This window comes from Equus asinus, chromosome 13 (genome assembly GCF_041296235.1).
Source record: "Equus asinus isolate D_3611 breed Donkey chromosome 13, EquAss-T2T_v2, whole genome shotgun sequence".
NCBI classification, from domain to species: Eukaryota; Metazoa; Chordata; class Mammalia; order Perissodactyla; family Equidae; genus Equus; species Equus asinus.
The window spans coordinates 30688486-30710628 of NC_091802.1; the positions used below are offsets into that span (position 1 = coordinate 30688486).

A 22143-nucleotide genomic window follows, 5' to 3' on the forward strand; every position below is an offset into this window, starting at 1 on the left:
ACTGAGCAACCACCACATTTATTTTTATTTGGCAGTCACTGTGCTAATAAGGAAGCACTTTACAAGCAACAGCCCATTTCTTCTTCATCACTATCCTGGGAGGTAAAGAATCTTAACTTGTGCAATGGTTAAAGAAAATGAGGCTCAGAGAGCTAAGAAAATTGCCCAGAGTGAAATAGCTGGTCAGTGGCAAGCTGGGATATGAATGCAGGCCTGGCTGACTCTACAGTATGCATAGGCTTAACCACAAACTGGAGCTCAAGACATTATGAGTACTGGCCAAGGACAATTTGTCCTTTCCAGACCACACAAAGACACATCTAGAGCCAAAGAGAGTTTTCTGTATCAGTCATCTTCTGCCAAAATGTAGTCACCCTGCCTGTCCAGCCACACCGGGCAGGAATGGGGTGGGGAGGGTCCCCTATAAGCAGAGAAGCTCGGGCTGGAAACACCATCATAAAGATAAAATGAGGGCACTGAGCTGACAAGATGTGTTCTCATGAGCTTTTTTTTCAGTGCCATGACAGCTCCCCACAGTTGTACCCATCCCTTACAGCTCTGACACCGTAATTCTTTTTATTTGATCTAACTTTTTTCTTCATTTCTAGAAAGCTCTAATGGGTGAGGGGGAATGAAGACACGGGTCTAGGATGAGCTCTCCGCTGACTGCGGGTTGGGAGGATGGCCCGTGTCCCACGAGGAAGCCAGGGCCAGAGCCACATCTTAGCCTCTCAGCAGCTGTCACAGGGCCGCCCGAGAAAGGCCTCCCGACCACATGTTTGGGGCACCTTAGACACAGACGAAACCCTCCTCAGCTTGCAGCGTTTCCCCTCCAGGAGCCTGGGAGTCCCACTTGCTCATCATGCCTCCCTATAGGACTGAGCAGGAACTTAGCCAAGATTTCTACCTGGCCTTGGTCTCTGGGGACCCCAATATTTCCTCACTATGGCCTTCAGACCAGAAAGCAGTAGACGCTGGACCATATCCAGCATCAGGATGCCTGGGGAGGCCGGCCACAGAGAGCTGGTCAAAGCCTGTCCAAAAGGACCTTTGTCTGGAATCCACACCTGCAAGCCCCTGTGGTCTTGGGCATGGCTTTTTTATCTCAATGTTTTTATTATGGAAAACTTCAAACTGATACAAAAGTAAATAGAGGACTGATGATCCCCAGGTACCCACACCTGGCTTCAACAATTATCAACTTATAACCAGTCTCATAACTGATCATTTCATTTCTCTCCCTACTCACTTCCCTATGAACCCCTTATTTTGTTTTGTTTTGTTTTTGGTGAGGAAGATCGGCCCTGAGCTAACATCTTGTGGCCAATCTTCCGCTTTTTTGCTTGAGGAAGATTGTTGCTGAGCTAACATCTGTGCCAATCTTCCTCTATTTTGTATGTGGGACACCTCCACAGCATGGCTTGATGAGCAGTGTGTAGGTCCACGCCCAGGATCTGAACCTGCAAACCCCAGGTCACTGAAGTGGAGTGCACAAACTTAATCACTACACCACCAGGCTGGCCACTGAACCCCTCATTTTGAACCAATTTTGGCATGTCATTTACTGTCTCTGTATATGTTTGCTCATCTATAAAACGTGGATAATAACACTGTTCTATTTGCAACATACCATCACCACCAACAAAACACTTTCTACAACTTAAGGCCTTTAAATTTGCACATCTATCACCCCCAACCCTACAAATTGCACTTAAGTAAGTCACATAAGTACCTCCCCAGGAGCAATCCTCAGGAATAATTTTGAGCTTCTTTCTGATGGGACCATTCATGAGCAGACTTAAGGTGTCCGGTTGTAGGTGTCTCACGTGACGTTGGGAAAGACGAACTAAAACAAATTGGTACATGGTGAGTCAAAGGACTGGAAATAAGACCAAGAGAACCTCTTTTCCAACTGCTGGAGATGCTGTGCATAAGAGGGAGGCATTCAGCTGGAAAATGAAAAGCATCACCTTGATTCACCCCAGATGGAGGGACAAAGTCTGAAACACATTGAAAGTGGAGATGCTTCAATAGTTCCGATTGCTGCATTTTATGTCCTTCGGGGCCACTGAGATTATCTGGCATGGCCAAAGGAAATCAGCTGAGAAGAGGAATCCAGGACTCCTGCAGCCTTTATGCGCCTCTTACGGAGGGAAGATGCCAAGCATTCGGCACCCGCAGTGAGGCTGAGTCAGCCGAAAGACAACTCCGTCCAGCCTTTAGGAGGACTGACATCGTGATTCAGCGTGCAGAAGTTGGTTTCCAAACTTAAAAACACTCTCTAAGCGAAAGAAGCCAGATGCAAGATGACCTATTGCAACGTTCCATCTATATGAAACGTCTGAAAAGGCAAATCTAGAGAGACAGAAAGCAGATTAGCCCAGGGCTGGGAGCAGGAGAATCAACTGCAAACTGATACAAGGGATCTTTCTAGGGTGATGGAAACATTCTAGAACGGGACAGTGGAGATGACAGCACAACTCTGTGAATGTACTGAAAACCACTGAATTATACACTTAAAACGAGTGAATCCTATGGTATGTATATTATGGGTCAACAAAGGTTTTAAAAAAAATTGGTTGCCTCTTGCTTGGAGGCTAAGGCAGGAGTCTAGCAACTTTAAGGTTCACTCACCTAGGTGGCTCTGCGTGAATTCTAGGCTTGACTCTATTGCAGACATGGGAGTGTTTTTAGTTAAGATGTTATAGAAGTTCACCCCATCTGTGTTCTGAAATACAAAAAAGTATATTTGGCTGTTTTTTTGTTTTGTTTTGTTTTTTGTGAGGAAGATTGGCCCTGAGCTAACATCTGTTGCCAATCCTCCTCTTTTTTTCCTCCCCAAAGCCCCAGTACATAGTTGTATATCCTAATTGTAAAGTCCTAGTTCTTCTATGTGGGATGCCGCCACAGCATGGCTTGATTACCAGTGTGCAGGTCCGCACCCAGGATCCAAACCTGCAAACCCTGGGTTGCCGAAGCAGAGTGTGCAAACTTAACCGCTCCGCCACTGGCTGGCCCCTTTGGCTGTTTCCTAATGTATCTGTTATCGAAGTTGCAAAACAGAAAAGAACCCGGCCCTCCATCTTATCCGGGGATAGCTCTGACTTTGTAAATTTGCTTGGACCAGAAAGAAATGCAGCTCTGGAGGCTCAGAGACCAGCCGTGCCAGCCCAGTCTCCCAGGGGTAGTGAACAGCTCATGTGAGTGGAGCTCAGAGGCTGCAGGAGAAAACCACAGGCCCATGTGTTAATTTACAGGGAGAACAGAGCTGCAGAGGGTCTGACACACTCGAGGCCTCAGCTGGGCCTTCTTCCCTTCTGGCTCACTTTGGGCAGATGGCTGCTTGGCCAGGATCCAAACATTCACCTCTGCAAGACATAGTCCTTCTTCTAGAATCCAAACATTCAGTCAAGGGACAAGTCTTGCAGGCCTGGGTGGCTGTCTAACCCTGTCACTGCTCAGACCCGTCAGATTTATTGTTTAGGATGCCATCATTTTCAGACTTGTGGGGAGTCTCAGCATAGACACCAAACCTGACACCACCAACCAGGAACCCTTCACTCACGAGAAAAAGCCAAGTGGGCTGGCCCCCGTGCGTGTCCTGATACCTGTTCAATGACCATTTCCGCTTCCCCCCACAGCTCGGTGGCCTCTTTGTAGAGTCCCTTATTTACAGCATCCAGCACTTGCTCTGCAATCTGAGACACCTCTGTCAGACCCTGGTCGTCAAGAAGAGACTGGAATGCAAACCAAGAACAGAAAGGCCCGCTTGGCTGAGAGACACAAATCTGGCATTGCTCAGTTAGGGATGGGTAATAGGACGAGCAGGAGGAAGGAGAAAAGGGAGCTTACAGACGAAAGCATCCTATCACAAGCCACATATTTATTATGAAGGAAATACAGCAATGTGTTAACTGAGTCTAGACGGTGGGGATATGGTTGTTCACCATGATCTTTCGTCTTTTCTGCATATTTGACAATTTCTATAATAAAAAGTTGGAGGGATTTGAAAAATGGTGTTTCTTGTACCTGGAGAAATGGGATAACTGTGCTGATGTTTCTTTAAATTTGTCCTCGAGGCCAGCTGCTGCTTGGGGGCTCCAATTTGATATGGACTAACAGTCCCTAGGGAGCAGGGTCAACCACACAGGCAAACCCAGCTAGCTTTGTCCTTCCTGGGGACAGAGCCAGAAGAGGTCAGCTGGGCCACTTACCACGGAGGGTGCAGAAGTAAGAACTCATCTACTTACCACGCTGTACAGGTAAGGTCCCCAGGAGAGCACCGAGTCTAAAAGAAACCACAGATGTACAAAGTCAGTTTGTGGTTCTGTTCTCCCAAAGAAAAACCTAACTAACCTCCTTCCCAAAGCAGAAAGAGGCAGAAGCCGGAAAGGCAACAGCCCTGGGTCTGAGGGCTCCTTAACTCACAGTGCCCATGCAGGGCTGATGTCTCGGTGGCTGGGAGGTGGGATGAGGGGGTGGGGGCCCTTGTACTGACTCAGGACTAATGGCACGCTAACCTGGCTTGATACTGCCCAGCAAGGGAGTCACAGTCAGTGATGACACGGCAGGCGGGCCACGCACGTACAGGGGATGCTCTTATCTGCAGACTTCCAGACTTTCTGCCAGCTTAAAATATTTCCCCGCCCCCGCATTTCTGCTCTGCATCCTGCCTACTCCTCCAATTTGGGGACATTAGCTTCTGCCAAGAGCTAATTACAGAAGAAAGACTAATGATTTTGTAATTCAAGAGTGTGTGGCTACTATACTGCCAATCAATTCATTTCTATTCCACCAATATTTTGAGAACTTACTAAGGGCCTGTATGGAGCTTTATAAGATATAAATATGAGTAAGACAATGCCTGCCCTCAAGGAGAATAGTTGGGCTTGGTTTAGACAAGTTCACAATTACCATGACACCAGGTAAGGCTAGTGCCATCAAGAGAAGTGCCAACAAAGTATCAAAGACCACAATTTATAAAGCACATTTGAATGTCACTTCTTTGCTTAAAAGCCTTCAATGCTTCCCTAAAGTCAAGCATCTCAAAGTATTTTTCAAATAACCTCAGTTCTGAAGGATTTTAATCTAGGGATAGGAAGAAAAAATGATTCTTCAGGTAAGTCTTTGTGGTTATACAAAGTAAAACACATTTCTTTACTGCAGGACTTCTCAGAGCCTTTAATGTGCCTGTGAAACCTTGAGGAGATGGAGCAGTTGTTTAGCACTTCCAAAACTTATTTGACCACAGAGCCCTTTGTCTAGCACCTCATTGGCCTGGTATTCTTCAGAGTACACCCTGAGAAATGCAGGGATGCCGGGTCTCCCAGGACCTAGTACCATTCTCCGCTCCACTTAACCTTCAAGCTGGCGCCTTATTTTCTTCAAATATAGAATCATCTGTTATTCTCCCATGGATTCCATCCCCTACTTGATCTACACCAGGGATTGACAAACTCTTTCTGCAAAGGGACAAACAGTAAATATTTTGGCTCTGCAGGCCAGCCTGTCTCTGTTGCAACTACTCTACTCTGTTGTTGCAGCCTCCAAGCAGCCACATAATATGTAAGTGAATGGGCGTGACTGTGTCCCAATAAAAAACTTAGTCACCAGGTGGCAGGACCGATTTGACTTGTCGGCCATAGTTTGCTGGCCTCTGATGTAGATTTGAGATGTCCAATAGAACTTTCTGTGATGACAGAAATGTTCTATATCTGTGTGGTCCAAAACGATAGCCAATAGCCACGTGTAGCTACTGGGCACTTGCGATGTGGATAGTGCAACTGAAAAATTGAAAATGTTATGTACTTGAATTAATTTAAATGTAAACAGTCGCAGGTGGCTCTGGGTACCACACTGAACCAGGCAGAGCTTCTTGAAGACGTGGAGTGTGTCTGGGCATCTTTCGTAGCACCTAGCACAACACCTATTACCAAGCAAGCAATGAATTATTGTTCATGAAAATTAACAGTATCTCCCCCTCAAAAAGGGAGTACTTCTGGGAGAGAGGGGTGCTACTTAAAGTAGATCTGGAAGGAGGGAGTAAGGGCTGGGCAGGAAGATTTATAAGGGGAGGTGGGTCATGGCAAAGTGAAAAGATAGATTTTGGCCAGGATGACTAGCCCTTGCAAAGCCTGGAAGCTAAACTTGCTGGTCTTGTGGAGGTAGTGTAGTGTAATGGTCAGGTGCCTGGATTCTAGTGCCTGCTGCCTGGATTTGAACGCTGGATTTGAATCCTGGCTTGAGCTGTGTGACTCTAAAAAGTGCTTAACCTCTGAGTCTCAGTTTCCTCATCTGAAAAATCGGGATAAGGACAGCATCCATCTGATGGAGTTGTTGTAAGCACTAAATGAAGTTAACACATGCAAAGTGCTCAGGGGTGTTAGGAAACTGTGATGAGACCCCAGAAGGAAGTGTAAGGGCCAGTGCTGTCATTTTGAGTGAGACGTCTGGTAAGAAACCGGCTGGACCTTCCTGCCTCTGGTCAAGGCCCTGCAGCTTCCTGATGTCCTCAGCGGTCCATCCAGGAAGGACAAACCAACAACCCTTCTTCCAGTGCCGACTCACGGCTCTCAGTTATGCTATGTCAGTCCTACCCTGGAGCTGCCAAGAATGAGGTCAAGAAATTACCACTCCGAGGAGCATCAGAATAGCCCGAATCCATCAGGGACATGGCTCTGTGAGGAGCCAACTCTCTTTTAGGGGGGAAATATTATCTTTTATAAATTATTTTTTTAAAACTGAGGCACAATCATACCTCACAAGTCATAAATATATTTAGATGAGTTTTGATAAATGCATATGCCCATGTAATGACCACCCCAATCAAGATAGGGAGCACAGACGGCCTAGAAAGTTCCCTCAGGTCCCTTCCTGGCTTATTCCCCTCACTTCTCTGGGGTAACTTCTCTTCTGATTTCTCACTGTACAGTTTGGTTTTGCCTGGGAAAAGTCACCTTTTGTTTAGGTGAGAACAGTAGTCATCAACTGGGGGCGATTTTGTGACCAAGAGGACATCTGGCAATGTCTGGAGACATTTTTGGTTGTCACACTGGGGTGATAATACATTTAGAGAGTAGAGATGCTGGTAACCACCCTACAACGCACAGGAGAGCCTCTACAACAAAGAAGTACGCGAAGGAAAATGTCAATGGTGCTAGGATTTAGAAATCTTGTGTTAGATTTAACCCCACCGAGGTGGTTATTTCAGGTGTCTGAAGCCACACCCTGGATGTCTGCCACATAAACAACTTTCCTCTGCACTCTCAACGATGCTAAGGTCATGAAACTGCGACCCTCTGCGTTGCAGGACCTGAGAGTAAGCTTGATTCACCATCAACATAATGGTGATTCCCATCAACATATGGGAATCTCACCCCAAATGTTCATTCTAGCATCAGGGTGGTGGAAGGGACAAGGTGACAAACAGACCTGGGTTTGAATCCCGACCAGGCCACTCATTCTGTGTGTCAGAGGGCAGATTTTGTCACCTCTCTGAGTCTTTAGAACGTCTTCAATTGTAACATTGGATTCTTTCGTTGTGACAATCAAATAAGAGAACTTGCTTCAGCCTGTAGCAGCCCATGGTGGGTGCTTTGTAAACGAGTTCTCATCCCCAAATTTCTTGGATGTTCCGGAGGCAAATGTTTTCTGGGCTGACTTCTCTGAAGACCCAGAAAATTCTGCTGCCTTGTTCTGTGTGATCTGGACAACACAGCCCAAAGTCACAGGGAAGGATGGGGAAAGGAAGTAAAGAAACACCTGAAAATTCTGTACTTACCAACAGGGGAGATCCAGGAGTCACCCAGAGCGACCCCGGCAAAGTTGCACTGGATGGTCCCTTGTTGAATGGCCTGAAGGACAAGAAGCCAAGAAACAGCCTTGCATGGGCACCCAGGGGCCTCCATCCCGTCCTCGACAGAGGGAGCCAAGCCTTTACACGCTGCCTTTCCCGAGCACAGCAAACTTCTGCCCACCCTTTCCAAGATTCCCTGGGCATCCAAAGACCTCAGATACCCACTAGAGAGCAAGAGTAACTCTCTCCTGCCGCCATTTGCAAAATGAGTAGGAGGTGTTGGAGTTTCTCCCTACCGTTTCACAAGGGGGTTGGCAGGACGTGTGTGGGGTCTAGTGCAGCTCTATCTTCCTTAGGAGGGACCCAGCCACCCCTGAGGTCTGTGATTTCTCACAAGGTGCTCAGGGGGCTCCTTGGGTACATCAGCACTGTCCAAGTGACAGTCACTCAAGGGCTGGGAGGCCTCCTCAGGAGGTCCTCGAGGGTGTGCTGATGCCTTAGGACTAGGAGCTCCTGCCCCTCTGCTCCTTTATATGTTTAAAAATAATACATCTGCCCAGAAGCGGAAAATTAGCAACAGACTAAATATTTATCAATAGGATGGGCTAAACGAATTATGGTTATTTCCATGGTCTATGATGCACCTTGAAAAAAGATTAACAAGGCTCTTCAGGGACTGATATGAAAAGATCTCCAAGGTACATTGTTAAATTAAACAAGAGAGAGAGATTGGGGGCTGGCCCGGTGGTGTACTGGTTAAGTTCACACGCTCCACTTTGGCAGCCTGGGGTTCCCAGGTTTGGCTCCCAGGTGCGGACCTAGTACCACTTGTCACGCCATGCTGTGGCTACATCCTACATAAAATAGAGGTAGATTGGCGCCGGATGTTAGCTCAGTGACAATCTTCCTCAAGCAAAAAGAGGAAGATTGGCAACAGATGTTAGCTCAAGGCCAATCCTCCTCACCAAGAAAAAAAAAAGAGATATATAAAATATATACGTAGTAGTATGTATAGTGTAGTGTGCACTATCATTTATATAAAATACTATTTATTTTTGTTAAATTAAAAAAGAGATACATAGAATATACAATCATGTGTCTTTAACGACGTAGACACCTTCTGAGAAATGTGTTGTTAGGTGATTTTCTCATTGTGCGAACATCACAGAGGGCACTTACACAAACCTAGATGGTATAGCCTGCTACACTCCTAGGCTATATGGTACTAAACTTATGGGACCACTATCGTATATATGATCCATCATTGACTGGAATGTCATTGAGTGGCGCATGACTGTATGTAGATATATATTTATTGTAGAATATATCATACAAAGTATATAGTGTAGCATATATTATCATTTGTATAAAAATGGGAAGAAAGAATATATATGAATTAGCTTTTACAGGCATGAAATACCTCTAGAAAGATCCAGAAGAAACTAATACCAGAGTGTCTTAGGGGAGGGTGACAGAGGCAAGAGGGAGGATTGTTACAGTATACCTTCTACATTTCTTGAATTCTGAATTAGGTGAATGCACAAGCTATTCAGAGAGCTGAAATAAGAAAACGATGAATATCCTGACTGAACACTGGTAATTAAAGAGAAAGAATTACACATTTAACTGGCTTTTCCAGAAGGAACTTACTTCAAGTTACCTAAATAGTCCCAGATGAGAGAAAGTTCCACTTTAAGAATATGAGCTAAGAGACGTGAACAAAATGACAGGAGGAGGAAACCATCACTTTGAAACTCGTAATGAAGTTACTGATTTATGTGAGAACTAAAAATTGATGTTAAAGTCATTCGGTGAAAGATGGATGAAGCGGACGTCCCTATAGTATGAAAATCACACTGCCCAGATAACTTTCTGGCCTGGGGAGGGTGTAAGAACGTGATGAAGGGATCAGACTAGATCGAGACATCATGAGCCTTCTGATCTGAAGCAAAATGAAGTGTACAACATCACCAATATCAGAGCTTGGCAGTTTTTCCTCTAAAGGGCCAGATGTTAAATATTTTAGGCTTTGTAGACCAAACAGTCTATGCTGCAATTACTCAACTCTGCCACTGTGTTGCTAAAGCAGCCACGGGCAACCAAGGAACAAATGAGAGTTCTAGTAAAACTTCATTTGTGGACATTGACATTTGAGTTTCATATAATTTTCACGTGTCATGAAATGTCCTTCTTTTAATCCTCCCCACCCCCACCCCATGAAAACGTAAAAAACAGGTCGTGGGCTGGAGATGACCTCTGGGCCCCAGTTTCCTGACTGACCTATTGTAATATAATCTAGCCAAAACTTTTACCTTGAATGCATCGGGCCTTTAGATATAACTTCCAGTTTTGTAGGAAACAGTGAAGAGAGGACTAAAGTAAATTTACACCGTGAAGATGTTACCAGACAAATCCAGAAAATGGGACATTCTGTAAATCGAGGAGTCTGGATTCTTTACCAAATCAGGGTCATAAAAAAGGGACTGTGCTAGATGAAAACAGACCTTAGGGACATCACAGCCACATGTAATTCACGGATCTGGATTGAGTATTGGCTTAGCCAAACTGGCCATAAAGGACACGTTGGGATTATTAAGGAAGCCTGAATATTTGAGACAAAAGTTTGCTGAAGTGGGAAGGTGGGGACTAGCGATGGAAGCAAGCAGGCTGCAGACATCACGTAAAATATGATCTCATATTGGTTAAAAAAGCGATTTCTTTACAAAAGTGCAGAAAGAGATTTAAAGGCTATACACAAAGGTGTTAACTGTGGTGATCTCTATCTGGTGGGAAGGAGAAATTTTAATTTTTTAATATGTGCTTGCTGTACTTTCTAATTTTCTGTTATGCACATATACTGCTTCATTTGTTAAAGACTAAATCTTTTTTTTTTTTTGAGGAAGATTAGCCGTGAGCTAACATCTGCCGCCAATCCTCCTCTTTTTGCTGAGGAAGACTGGCCCTGAGCTAACATCCATGCCCATCTTCCTCTACTTTATATGTGGGACACCTACCACAGCATGGCTTGATGAGCAGTGCCATGTCTGCAGCTGGGATCCGAACCAGCGAACCCTGGGCCACCGAAGCAGAATGTGCGCACTTAACTGCTGTGCCACTGGGCCGGCCCCAGCCCTCTTAGTACTTATATATGACCATATGTAAATATGATACATATGTATATGCTATAAACATACACAGATACATATACATATATATATATATAAAATCTGTTTCTATATTCTTTATCCTGTTGCATTTAACCTATTTGTCTGTTGTTAGGCCAGTACCATGTTGTTTTACTCCCTATAGGTTTATAGCTTGCGCAATATCTGGTAAGGCATCCTTTACTGTTCTTTTTGAAACTTTTCATGGTTATTATTACAGATTCTTACTTTGTATGTACAAGGTCCTATTCAAAGTATATTCAATATCAGGTGAGTATAAAAAGTAACACAATCAGTTTCTGTCTGAAACCAAAACAACAAAGTCATATCCCCATTACCTTATAAAGTTCTAGACTGATGCCAGCAGCCATTTTTCCTCCGTAGGACTCTGAGAAAATGTAGAATGGAACTGTCTAGCAAGAAAGAAATTTACAAAGAATTAAATACCCTGAATGTCTCTTAATTCACAGGAATTAATTTCAAGTTTCTATTGCATGTAATGGCCAGACACAACAAGTCTACTTTTGTTGGTTTTTCCCATATCTGATTATTATGTCTGATTAGAATACTGGCACCAGGGTCATTCTTTCAAGCTAAAAATTATCTTTAGAGATGATAGAAACAAAAGTCCACAACCTGATCTTGGGTGCAAAAAGGTTTTCTCTGGAACCCGCTGAGCATCGAACTCTTGGGGGAGTGTAAGTTTCTTCTGATGGTCGCCGTGCTGTGAATCCCAGCCCTTGCTGAGCGGTCCCTAAGTCTTTGCTTACCTGGAATTCTTTGTGGCAACCGAAGAAGGTCTTCAGGAGAACCATCATGTCTGATGCCACTGTGGCAAGGTCTTTGGCATATGCGTCACTCTTGTTCACATAACTGAACCCAGTGCCCACAGGGTTATCCACAAACAGGAGACTGGCCGACTGGAGCTACACGGCACAGAGGAAAATCCCATGTTGCCATCAGTCAGCCAGCCACCAATTAACTTTTGATCATCTTACATGAGCTCAACAAAAAACACAAATATGAGGCCATTGGTGTGGTTATGATCTTGTTTCTAAAAGGGATTTAAAAAAATAAGGGACAAGAACATAGACTACTACAGCAAAGACAGACAAAGGAAAGGAGAGACAGGAAGGAAAGATTAACATATACGTGGGGATCAAAGCATCTCAGCTGTCACTTTTCACAGGGTACAAATGCCCTAGAAGCAATATGTTAGCACAGGCAGACCTGGCAGCTTCAGTCCGAGCAACAGCTCGAAGCAGTGAGAGTACAGCCCAGGGCTGAATACCACATGTCAGTTTTCTTCAAGATTAAGCCAATTTCCACCCGAGCCTGGCTTCCCTGTACACTATGAGAACAGAATTATTCTAATACCAAGGGCTGGCCCAGTGGCGCAGCGGCTAAGTTCGCACGTTCCGCTTTGGTGGCCCGGGGTTTGCCAGTTCGGATCCGGGCGCAGACATAGCACCGCTTGGCACACCATGCTGTGGTAGGGATGTCCCACATATAAAGTAGAGGAAGATGGGCATGGATGTTAGCTCAGGGCCAGTCTTCATCAGCAAAAAGAGGAAGACTGGCAGCACTTAGCTCAGGGCTAATCTTCCTCAAATTAAAAAAAAGAATTATTCTAATACCTTTCCTGAAGAGGCTTAGAGTCATAGAATATTACATCTGGAAGCCTTAGTGATGACACAGTCCAGCCATGCCCTCCATTGATTAGGAAATTAAAACCCAGAAAAGGCCTAGGACTTGTCCAAGGTCACAAAGTTGGGTAGATAATGGCAGCATTAGGACTGAGGCCCAGACCCCTCACTTCTACTCAGGTTCTCTATCTGAGTTATATTACCCTCTTAGTTCTGGGGGCCTTGGGGACAAGCCAGTGGGGCACTCTGCTACTGCAAATGCAAGTGATATTTCAGTTGGAGTTGAGTACAGGAATGTTCCAGGCTGAGGGAACGGCATGTCTAAAAACCTTGAGGTAAGAGTAAAATGTACTTTAGGAAGACCAGTGTGGAGACAGATGGGAGACTCAAAGGACTGATGAGACCTTCAGGAAGAGGTCAACTGCATTGAGTGTTTGGGTTTTTTTTTTCTTTCTTTCTTTTCTTTTTTTTTTTTGCTGAGGAAGATTAGCCCTGAGCTAACATCTGTTGCCAATCTTCCTCCACTTTATATGTGGGTTGCCACCACAGCATGGCCAACAAATGGTGTAGGTCTTTGCCCGGGATCCAAAGCCATGAACCCAGCCTGCCGAAGTGGAGTGCACCAAACTTAACCATTACGCCATGGGGCTGGCTCCTGCACTGAGTCTTAAAGAAGAGTAGATGTGAGTATAGCTAGGTAGGTGTGACTGGGTGGCCAAAGGAATGAAGTGTGTTTTGCCCGCTAATGTTTGGCGGCCTGGGGGCAGGGGCCAAGCAGATGTACAGGACTGACCCAAGGTTGGCATGGCAAGGCTGTAAAGGGAGAAAGATAAGGGAGCCAGGAGGTGGGGTGGGGAGGGATCAGAGAGGGGTTAGGGAGGAAGTGAAGCTAAGAATGAGGGGAGGGACTAGTGAGACAGCCAAAGGGCAGAGGACAAGGGGTGTGAAGTCTTGATGAAGTAAGGAAGCAAGACAGGAGGAGGGGGGAAGGACTGGAAGTTGTGGCCAGAGGGTGGGAGTCAGACTGCAAAGATGGCCAATATGTGGGAAATGACAAGGTCCAGGGTGTCTGCTAGAGAAGGTTTCTGCAGGCCAGTGGAGAGAAAGGTCATTGAGGAGGGGAAAACAAGAAAGACAATTTATCTCGGGATAAACTGTCCCGAGAAAAGGGAGAAGCTGGCTAGAAAGGAGGCCTGTGGACAGGTGCCCAAGGTCCCAGCCTACAGAGGGAGGAGGAGAGGGGTGGCAGGATGGTGCTGCTAAACTTGTGACCCCACCCACGAAGGGGCAGGGCTGGCTGGGGCTCAGCCTCAGAGAGGCCACTGGGCAATTCAGTTAGGGGCCATTCTCACTGTACCCAGGAAGTTCTTCGTGGTTTGAGATCAACGTCAAGGGGCCCAATTTCCTCAAAGTTTCCAAACCCAGTGCTGGAACCACCTGGACCACCCTGTGGAACAGAAAAGAAACAAACATAAGCCCAGAGAAAACATTAATCAAACGTGAGTCATGGCGATGATGACCACATCCACTATAAATGATTTATGATTTAGCGATGGCTGGGTCAACCCCACACAAAAGACACAACTGATCCAGCGAACCAGGGGCGTCTGCACTGAGTCCCCCAGTAACAGCTGAAACCTTTCTAAAAGGAACCAACCTGGGCTAAGCGCGTCCCAGAGGGAACTTTCCAGCCTCTGATTCTCTGAGCTTGAACTCTGGCATGCCATGGGGCTCACTGACCTTAGAACATCTTGTCCAACTCCTCTCGTTTCAAAGCAGTAAGGCCCAGGGAGGGGATGTGGTAATTAGGGGCTCTGCCAGGACTGGACCCAGGGCCTTGTGACTCTCCATCCCACCAGTGTCCCTGAGGATGGACAAGGGACCCAGGCTGAGGGGCAATTTGGTCAAGTCTATCCCCAGGATATAATGTCGCAAATGCGGACACCCCAGAGCACGGAGCACTCAATACTGCGGGCATCCAGGACCAATGGCAAGGTAGGATTCTGAAGAGAAGTCAGGGCTGGGGGGCCCAGACGGTGAGAGGCAGAGGCTCCTTGTGTTCCGACAGCTGAGAGAGGGGAGGAGGCCCTTCAGGAGATGGTCAGAGCAAAGGATGGTCAGTGCTTTGCTGGACAAAATCTCAGCGGCCAGCTGAATTGAGGAGGCTATGAGGAGAGCGTGATCAGCTGAGGCAAGGGGACAGGCCTGGGGCCTCAAATAAAAGGGTGCTCCATCCCTGTGCATGAGCACAGTGGATAGCAGATGGAGATACGCAAAGATGAAAGGGAACAGCTCAGGCCAAACAGAAGTCAGGGCAATCTGTACAGGGAAATCCAAAGAAAAAAGACAAAAGATGTCACAGAGGCAGGGCTCAGGGGTAACGAGAGGACCCTACCAGGGAAAGACTTTATGAAACCATTTAATGTTTTGAACCTAAACCAAGCTAACTATTATAAAAGTGGAAGGCTATAAATCCCTCTAATTGTCCACACTCTGATCTTAAGACTTCCTAACGTAGTGGTAAAAAAGCTCACAAACCAGAGGGCGCTGCTCACCACAGTGATATTAAAACCCAACTCCAACGACCCCCAGTCAGGAAACAGGTTAGTAACTCATGACACATCTACAGGATGGAATGTGACACCACCATTTAGAATCACAAACTATGTGGCAGCACTGAAAAATGCTTATCATGCATTATGCAGTAAATTAAGGGCAAGCATGCATCCTCGAATGGAAGCCGGGCCCCTTTTTCCTAGTGGACTTAATGGGATGGGACAGGACCAAGCAAAAGGAGGGAAGCTGGGTCTCCTAGGGAGCTTGGTCTTTGTGGGAGAAATGCCATTTTCCCATGCTGCTTTTGATAAGCTGTGGTGGCATCAATGACCCCCCTCGTCCCCGACAATGGCAACGAGAAGCTGGCTGGAGGAGACTTCTGTTATTTGAGAACTTCCCACTACAAAAGCTTTTTTGACTAGAACTTTGGGATGGGGTGCTGTCATAGTCCCGGGCTACCCAGTGACTCTGAAATACGGTAAATGTGTCAGCGGACCAACTGAAACGCTTACACGACTTGAAAGTGTACCTAACATAGCTTACTGCTCCACTCAGATGACGTGACTTGGATTCTCAGAGACCCGCCCAGAGCAGTCAGTGTACGCGTCCTCAGTAGGCTACCTAAAAGATCTCCTTTTAATCTAGATAAATTATTTCTTCCTTAATCATAATCTTTTTTCTTCTCCCTTGGGCCTCTGAGGAAATGAAGAGTAGCCTGGTTAGTTAGCCAGCTGATAACCTTCAAGTAGCATCTCAGTGGTGTAGGGTTAATCTAATCAAAAGACACAAATGAGACGGCCTCCAGGGGCCAGAAACTGCACCAGATGGAGCAGAGAAGTCACGTGTGGGCAGAGGGATCCCCTTCTCAAAGGAGCTCCTCCTCAGGCCCCGTCTGAAAGGCAGCCACCACCACCCAGCTTTGGGACAGTAAATTCAGGTCCCAACTGGCTACATTTCCTGATTTTTGGAAAAAGGAAGAAAATGTCTTGATTTTAAAATGTTGGCAACTAATTAAAAAAAACAACCCTACTCTGCAGTCAACCAAAAGGAAGGTTTGCAACCTCTGAAATTCGGTGGTTTACAAATTGTGTTCCAGAGAGCCCAGAAAGTGCCAAGGGGCAGCATGTGACAAAGTGGAGCTGACTGGGTGGGGATCGGCGCCCAGCCCCCACCCCAGCCTCAGCACTTCTGTTTTCTTCTGCTTTGGCTCTGAAAGTAAGCTTTCAGTTCTGCTGATTAATAAAAAGTTTGAAAACCACTAAAATTCCCCAGATTAGAAAACCAAAGCCCAAAGGGAAGTGTCTTACCATAGCTGTTAAGTGGCAGGAAGGCATGGAGAAGTCAGGTCTCCAGTCTGGCAGACCTGGGCTTGTCCCCCGCTCGCCCCTCCTGACACCCATGCTGCATCTTCATCTCCAGCCACCCGGGGTGGACAGAAGTTCCCTGGCCTACATATATGGCTTCCTCTCCTGAGGTATTTTCATATCTGCACCCTCAGGCTGAGCCTAACCACCAGCCTTCAAAGGAGACACTGATAATCCTGAGAGATAAAGGTCCCCCCTGCAAACTGCTCATCTTCGCTCTGTCTCACCAGAAAGTCTGCATGGACTGGCCTGGGAGGCTGCTTATGAAGAGGCCGACATTTTCAGAGGAGGTGACATTTGCATCTCATGGAGGCGAGAACCAGGATGCCCTATTTACCAGTGAGCAACGTGAAGCCCTAGCTGGGCCATGCCTACGTTTTCCAAAGGCTGAAGCAAGACTGTGTGCCTCAACCCCTCCCGATCTCTAGGGAGGGTGGGGAGGGTGTGGGCCACCTCTGGCTAGATATTTTAGGAATGCAAGGAAAGATTCTCTGCCTGCCCCCAAACACCTTTCAACCAGCTCCCCACCTTCCGACCTACAATCAGAGGTCAATTAAAATGCAACACACTTGGGGCTGGCCCCGTGGCCGAGTGGTTAAGTTCGCGCGCTCCGCTGCAGGTGGCCCAGTGTTTCATTGGTTCGAATCCTGGGCGTGGACATGGCACTGCTCATCAAACCACGCTGAGGCAGCGTCCCACATGCCACAACTAGAAGGACCCACAACGAAGAATATACAACTATGTACCGGGGGGCTTTGGGGAGAAAAAGGAAAAAAATAAAATAAAATCTTTAAAAAAAAAAAATGCAACACACTTAGGGAGAAGGATAGGGCCCAATATTTAACACTAAGATGCAAAAGGCTGAGTCCTTTCCAAGGTCAGCTTTTCTGGGGGCAAGACGTTAGGGTGTAGGGAAGGACTGGGAGGAGAGGGAAAGGGGGGAGGAGGACTGGACTTTGCTCTGGAATCCTTCAGAACACTTCCTATCAGCTTATGTCTTCAGGAGCTTCCAGGAAGGGTTCCTGCCACTGCCTGGCAATATAATATAAAAGACCCTGGCAAAAGGCTAGGATCCCCCACCTTCTGATTTGGCCTTCTTGGCTCTACAATTGCCTTTGCCTGTCTTGGAAGGATGTCGGAGCCCCCAAGCCTAGGCGATCCCCAGCTGACTGCTGGACCAGCTCAGGCCTTCACCCCTGGGCTGTGAGCCCTTAAGAGCAAGCAAAGTGATAAGTGGGGGAAACCTGGCCCACCCTGGCCAGGCAGCGAAGCCACTTTTACCTGAAGCCACATGACCAGGGGCAGTTCTGAGAAGTTCTTGCTGGGGCTGGTAGCATAATAGAGCCACCAGAACATGTGCGCATCCTTCCGGACAGTCACATAATCCCACACTTCCTTGCCCTCCTCTGTGGGCCAGTTGATGACAGCTCCTGAAACAGAAGCACGATTTGGTTTTCCTGAAGAATGTCTAATGTCCAGGCAAATTCCAAGCACAGTAGAGATGGCCACGCTAGGCTAGAGACGATTTGGTTTACCTTTTAGGCAATTTACTCACTCTAATATATTGTGGAGATAAGGAAAAAAGAAAAATCTCAAAATGCAACATGCTGGTTTTTATATCTCATTTACTATATGATTAAAGAGGCATAACAAATTTGTGGGGCCAATATTATTCACTATATTATTGTGGAACAACTGCTAGTTTTTTTTGTTTTGAGGAAGATTAGCCCTGAGCTAACATCTGCCACCAATCCTCCTCTTTTCGCTGAGGAAGACTGGCCCTGAACTATGCTACCGGGCCGGCCCCCAAGTGCTAGCTTTTTTGAAAGAAAAAAAAAAAAAGAAATGTAGTCCTCTCTTAACACTATAAACCAAAATAAATTCCAAGTGAATCAAGTATCTAAATTTTAAATATTAAAAAAATATGAAAATACAATTGAATGTTTTTCTGACCTTTGGATAGGAAAACGATGTAAGCATACACCAGAGACTATAAGAAAAATATCAACAGAGTTGAGGACAGAAACTTGTTACATTCCTGTCCAACAAAATTTCTGTACATCAAAAATAAAATTAAAAGGCAAACAACAAAGATCTGCAACAAATATGAAAAAAGGTAATTTTCCTTAATCATGTAGATCAATTCAAAAACGGAAGATCCTAACAGTTAAATGGGTAAAGTCTGTGAGGAAATAATTTATGAAAAAGGAAATACAAATGTCTCATAAATTTGTGAAAGAATGGTTAACATCACTAATATCCAAAAATATGAAAATTAAAGCAATAATGAGGCCACTAAAAAGCTTTGCTTATTCGATAGGCAAAAAATGATGGCAGGTGCTCAATGTCCACAGGAGACAGGAGACTGGCCCTCAGCACTCCTGGCAAGAGTGCACACTGGCATAACTTTTGGGGAAGGCAATTGGCAAAAAGTATATCAAAAGTCGAGTGTGTGCGTGTGTGTATATCTTTTAATCCTGCGTCTCCAATTTTCCTTAGTTAACTTTTCTAGCATCTGTAAACTATGTATTGGAAGAGGGTAGGTTAAATACATTTTCTATGTCAACTCTGCTAAAGTAACAACTTTCAAATTACAGTATCTTTTTCTGAAATACCATTCTGTGGGTAAAAAAAGGGGATGTTAAAAGGTAATGAGAGGGGTGATCCTTAGTGACTGGAGTTTTCTGCCTTCTACTTCTTCCTTTCTTAAGCCCTTCAAACCCCTATGGCAAGTAAAAGAACAAAAACTCATCTCCAAAAGAGAAGGGAGTAGACGAGGAGATAGATAATGCTGTTGTGTAACTGATAAGGACAGGGGTTAAGAAAACCAGAAAGTGGCTTCAGGAGCAAAATAAACGGCTAGAATATTACAGATGTGGCTATAAGATTCTACCTACCAGTAACACGAGATTACAGTCTCCTTGAAAATGACAGATAAGGCTCGGGTCCCTTTTGACCTAACTTCTGGCACCCTTCCCTTCCCTGGCAGTGACCACTGCTAAAATGTGGGGGTCAACATATTTGACAACATTTCCCAGACACAAGCTGGAAGGCCACATGATTCCCACTTTACAAAAGGGAAAACGAGAACTGTTAAGCAACTTGCCCAAGATCACAAGGCAAGTTTGTGACTAGTTCGAATTCTCAGTTCTTGATTCAGACCAAGAGATACTCTGCTCAAAGACAAGACTAAAAATCAATTTGCAAGTCATCCTATTAAACACGAATTTGTTTTTACCAAAAGGAGCACGGTGAGGGGAGATGTTACTTTGTCCGTTCTGATCAAGTAGAGGGAGAAAGGCCGAACGTCAGTGAAACGTCCCATTCGTGGTAGGATTTCTCGGGGTCGTTCGGGCCGCATGTTTCAGCAGAAAATAGTAAAACCTCATAATCCCATTTAGCAGCCAATCACGGCAGGAAAAGGGAGGTGCCTTTAAAATCGTGGAAATCTCATTGATCAGCAGTTTCTCCAAATCACATGTTTTGCACAACTGCTACTATCTAGGCGCAGGGAAGAAAGGAGCCCCAGAGGACCCAGAGCCAGAAAAGGGTAGAAAAAGCACTGTGAATTAAAGAAAAAAAAAAAAAAAAGGGTGAAGTTCAAAAGCAACATAGTTACGCAAGGTAGAAACCGCGGGAAGAGATTTGCTTTAAGAAGCACAATCCCACTAATAGACTTTCATCTCTGAAGAAAGAAGAAGGCACCGGCTGCGGATGCACCTTTTGCCCCAACCTACCCGCGCTCAGGCCCAGAAGCAGCAGGAGCAGAGGGACGGGAGAGCTCCGCGGCGCCAGCTCCATGACGAATACCAGGCGCAGCATCGGCAACAGGCTGGACTCCGCGCCACAGCACGTGACGGTGGCGGGCGAGGCCTGGCTGGGGCGGGGCCTGAGGCGGAGCCTGGCTGGGGCGGGGCCTGGGGGGGCCTGGGCGGGGCTGGGGCGGGGGCTGGGGCGGAGCCTGGGGGGGGCCGGGGCGGGGCCTGGGGGGGCCTGGGCGGGGCTGGGGCGGGGCCTGGGGGGGCGAGGCGGCTAGCAATGTCCCGCGCGCCCTCTGCGGGGCGGGCCAACCAGAACCTCTGCAAAGGCGCTGTGGGTGTTCTGTCCGCACAACCACGTGGTTCTTTGCCTTTTGGTGGATTTAGCCGAGAGGAAGAGGCGTTTAGTGCGTTTATTTGACTTGGGTTGTGCGACGGAGGAACACCACGAGGCCGATGCTTCCTGCCCCGCCTATCCTTTCTTTCCCTAACAAAAGGCCTGGCGTTTCAAAAACTGCTACATCTGCCCCAAATCAGATTAAGCCTGAACCAGGTGGTCGTTGGAAACTGGGGGATTCCATTTTCACAGATTTGTTTTTAAAATTATTTTTCTTATAAACTTATGTATATTTTAGATATTTCGGAAATTTGAAAAAAATTTTAGATCTTACATAATCATTGTTGGCTTTTGGGATATTTTTTTCCTCTAGTCTTTAACTTCATCTTTTGAAATACAATAAAAATTTTTATTGTGTTTTTCCTCTCGATAATTTGTCATCAGCGTAATTCTGTGTTAACATTATCTTCACAACCGTCATTTTGAAGAGGGAATTGGAGGTTTGGGAAGAGGAAGGGAGGAAAAGGATGAGAGAGATGTTTTCGTGGGTGTGTGTGTGTAAGGTCAGTTTACTTTAGGGTATACTGAATAACTCACTTCACAGAACTAGAAAACAAGATTATGCAGAGGCTATATGACGCTCAGGTTACTTTTTCTTTTTTTTTTTTGAGGAAGATTAGCCCTGAGCTAACTACTGCCAATCCTCCTCTTTTTGCTGAGGAAGACTGGCCCTGAGCTAACATCCATGCCCATCTTCCTCTACTTTCTATGTGGGACGCCTGCCACAGCATGGCGTGCCAAGCGGTGCCAAGTCTGCACCCAGGATCTGAACCAGCGAACCCCAGGCCCCTAAGAAGCAGAATGGGTGAACTTAACCGCTGCGCCACCGGGCCAGCCCCTTGGGTTACTTCTAAATACTCTGTTTCGAAAGTGCACAAGACAAAAAACAAAACAGAAAAACAAAGTACATATGACCGCAGCTCTCCCTTTCCTGTAAAATCCCATAATGCCGATGCTGGGATCGGGCCTCCAGAGAAATGTATGAAAGATATACATAAAAGTTACGTCACTCAGCCACAAAAAAAGACAAAATTGTGCCATTTGCAACAACATGGATGGACCTCAAGGGTATTATGCTAAGTGAAATAAGTCAGACATAGAAAGACAAATACCATATGACTTCACTCATATGTGGAAGATAAAGAGACAAACACATAGCCAAGGAGAGCAGATTGGTGGTTACCAGAGGGGAAGAGGGTAGGAGGAGGGTGAATGGAGTAAAGGGCACATGTGTATGGCGATGGATGGAAACTAGATGATTGCTGGTGAATATGACACAGTCTGTACAGAAGCTGAAATACGATAATGTGCACTTGAAATTTACACAATTGTAAACCAATGTGACCTCAAAAAAAAAAGTTAAACCCTTAGTCAAAAAGAAATAACTGTGTAACTGATAAACAAATGAAAGGCATTAGTATATATTGGAGTATATGAGGAAGCCACTTGTTTTAAAACATTTG

At 45.9% G+C, this 22143-nt stretch overlaps 1 protein-coding gene across 1 annotated transcript in view; it reads right to left on the bottom strand.

The window, feature by feature from the left end:
- The window catches only part of SCPEP1 (serine carboxypeptidase 1), a 27071-nt gene extending 6652 nt beyond the window's left edge, over nt 1–20419 (bottom strand). The window contains exons 1-10 of the mRNA XM_070482950.1: nt 20263–20419; nt 17807–17955; nt 13963–14052; nt 11730–11885; nt 11298–11372; nt 7781–7853; nt 4251–4288; nt 3609–3737; nt 2635–2728; nt 1733–1846 (exon numbers count right to left, since the gene is read on the bottom strand). Of these exons, the coding sequence (XP_070339051.1) occupies nt 1733–1846; nt 2635–2728; nt 3609–3737; nt 4251–4288; nt 7781–7853; nt 11298–11372; nt 11730–11885; nt 13963–14052; nt 17807–17955; nt 20263–20347 (1003 nt within the window). The 5' untranslated portion in view covers nt 20348–20419. The remainder of the gene's footprint in view (nt 1–1732; nt 1847–2634; nt 2729–3608; nt 3738–4250; nt 4289–7780; nt 7854–11297; nt 11373–11729; nt 11886–13962; nt 14053–17806; nt 17956–20262) is intronic.
- Between the last annotated feature and the right edge of the window lie 1724 nt (nt 20420–22143).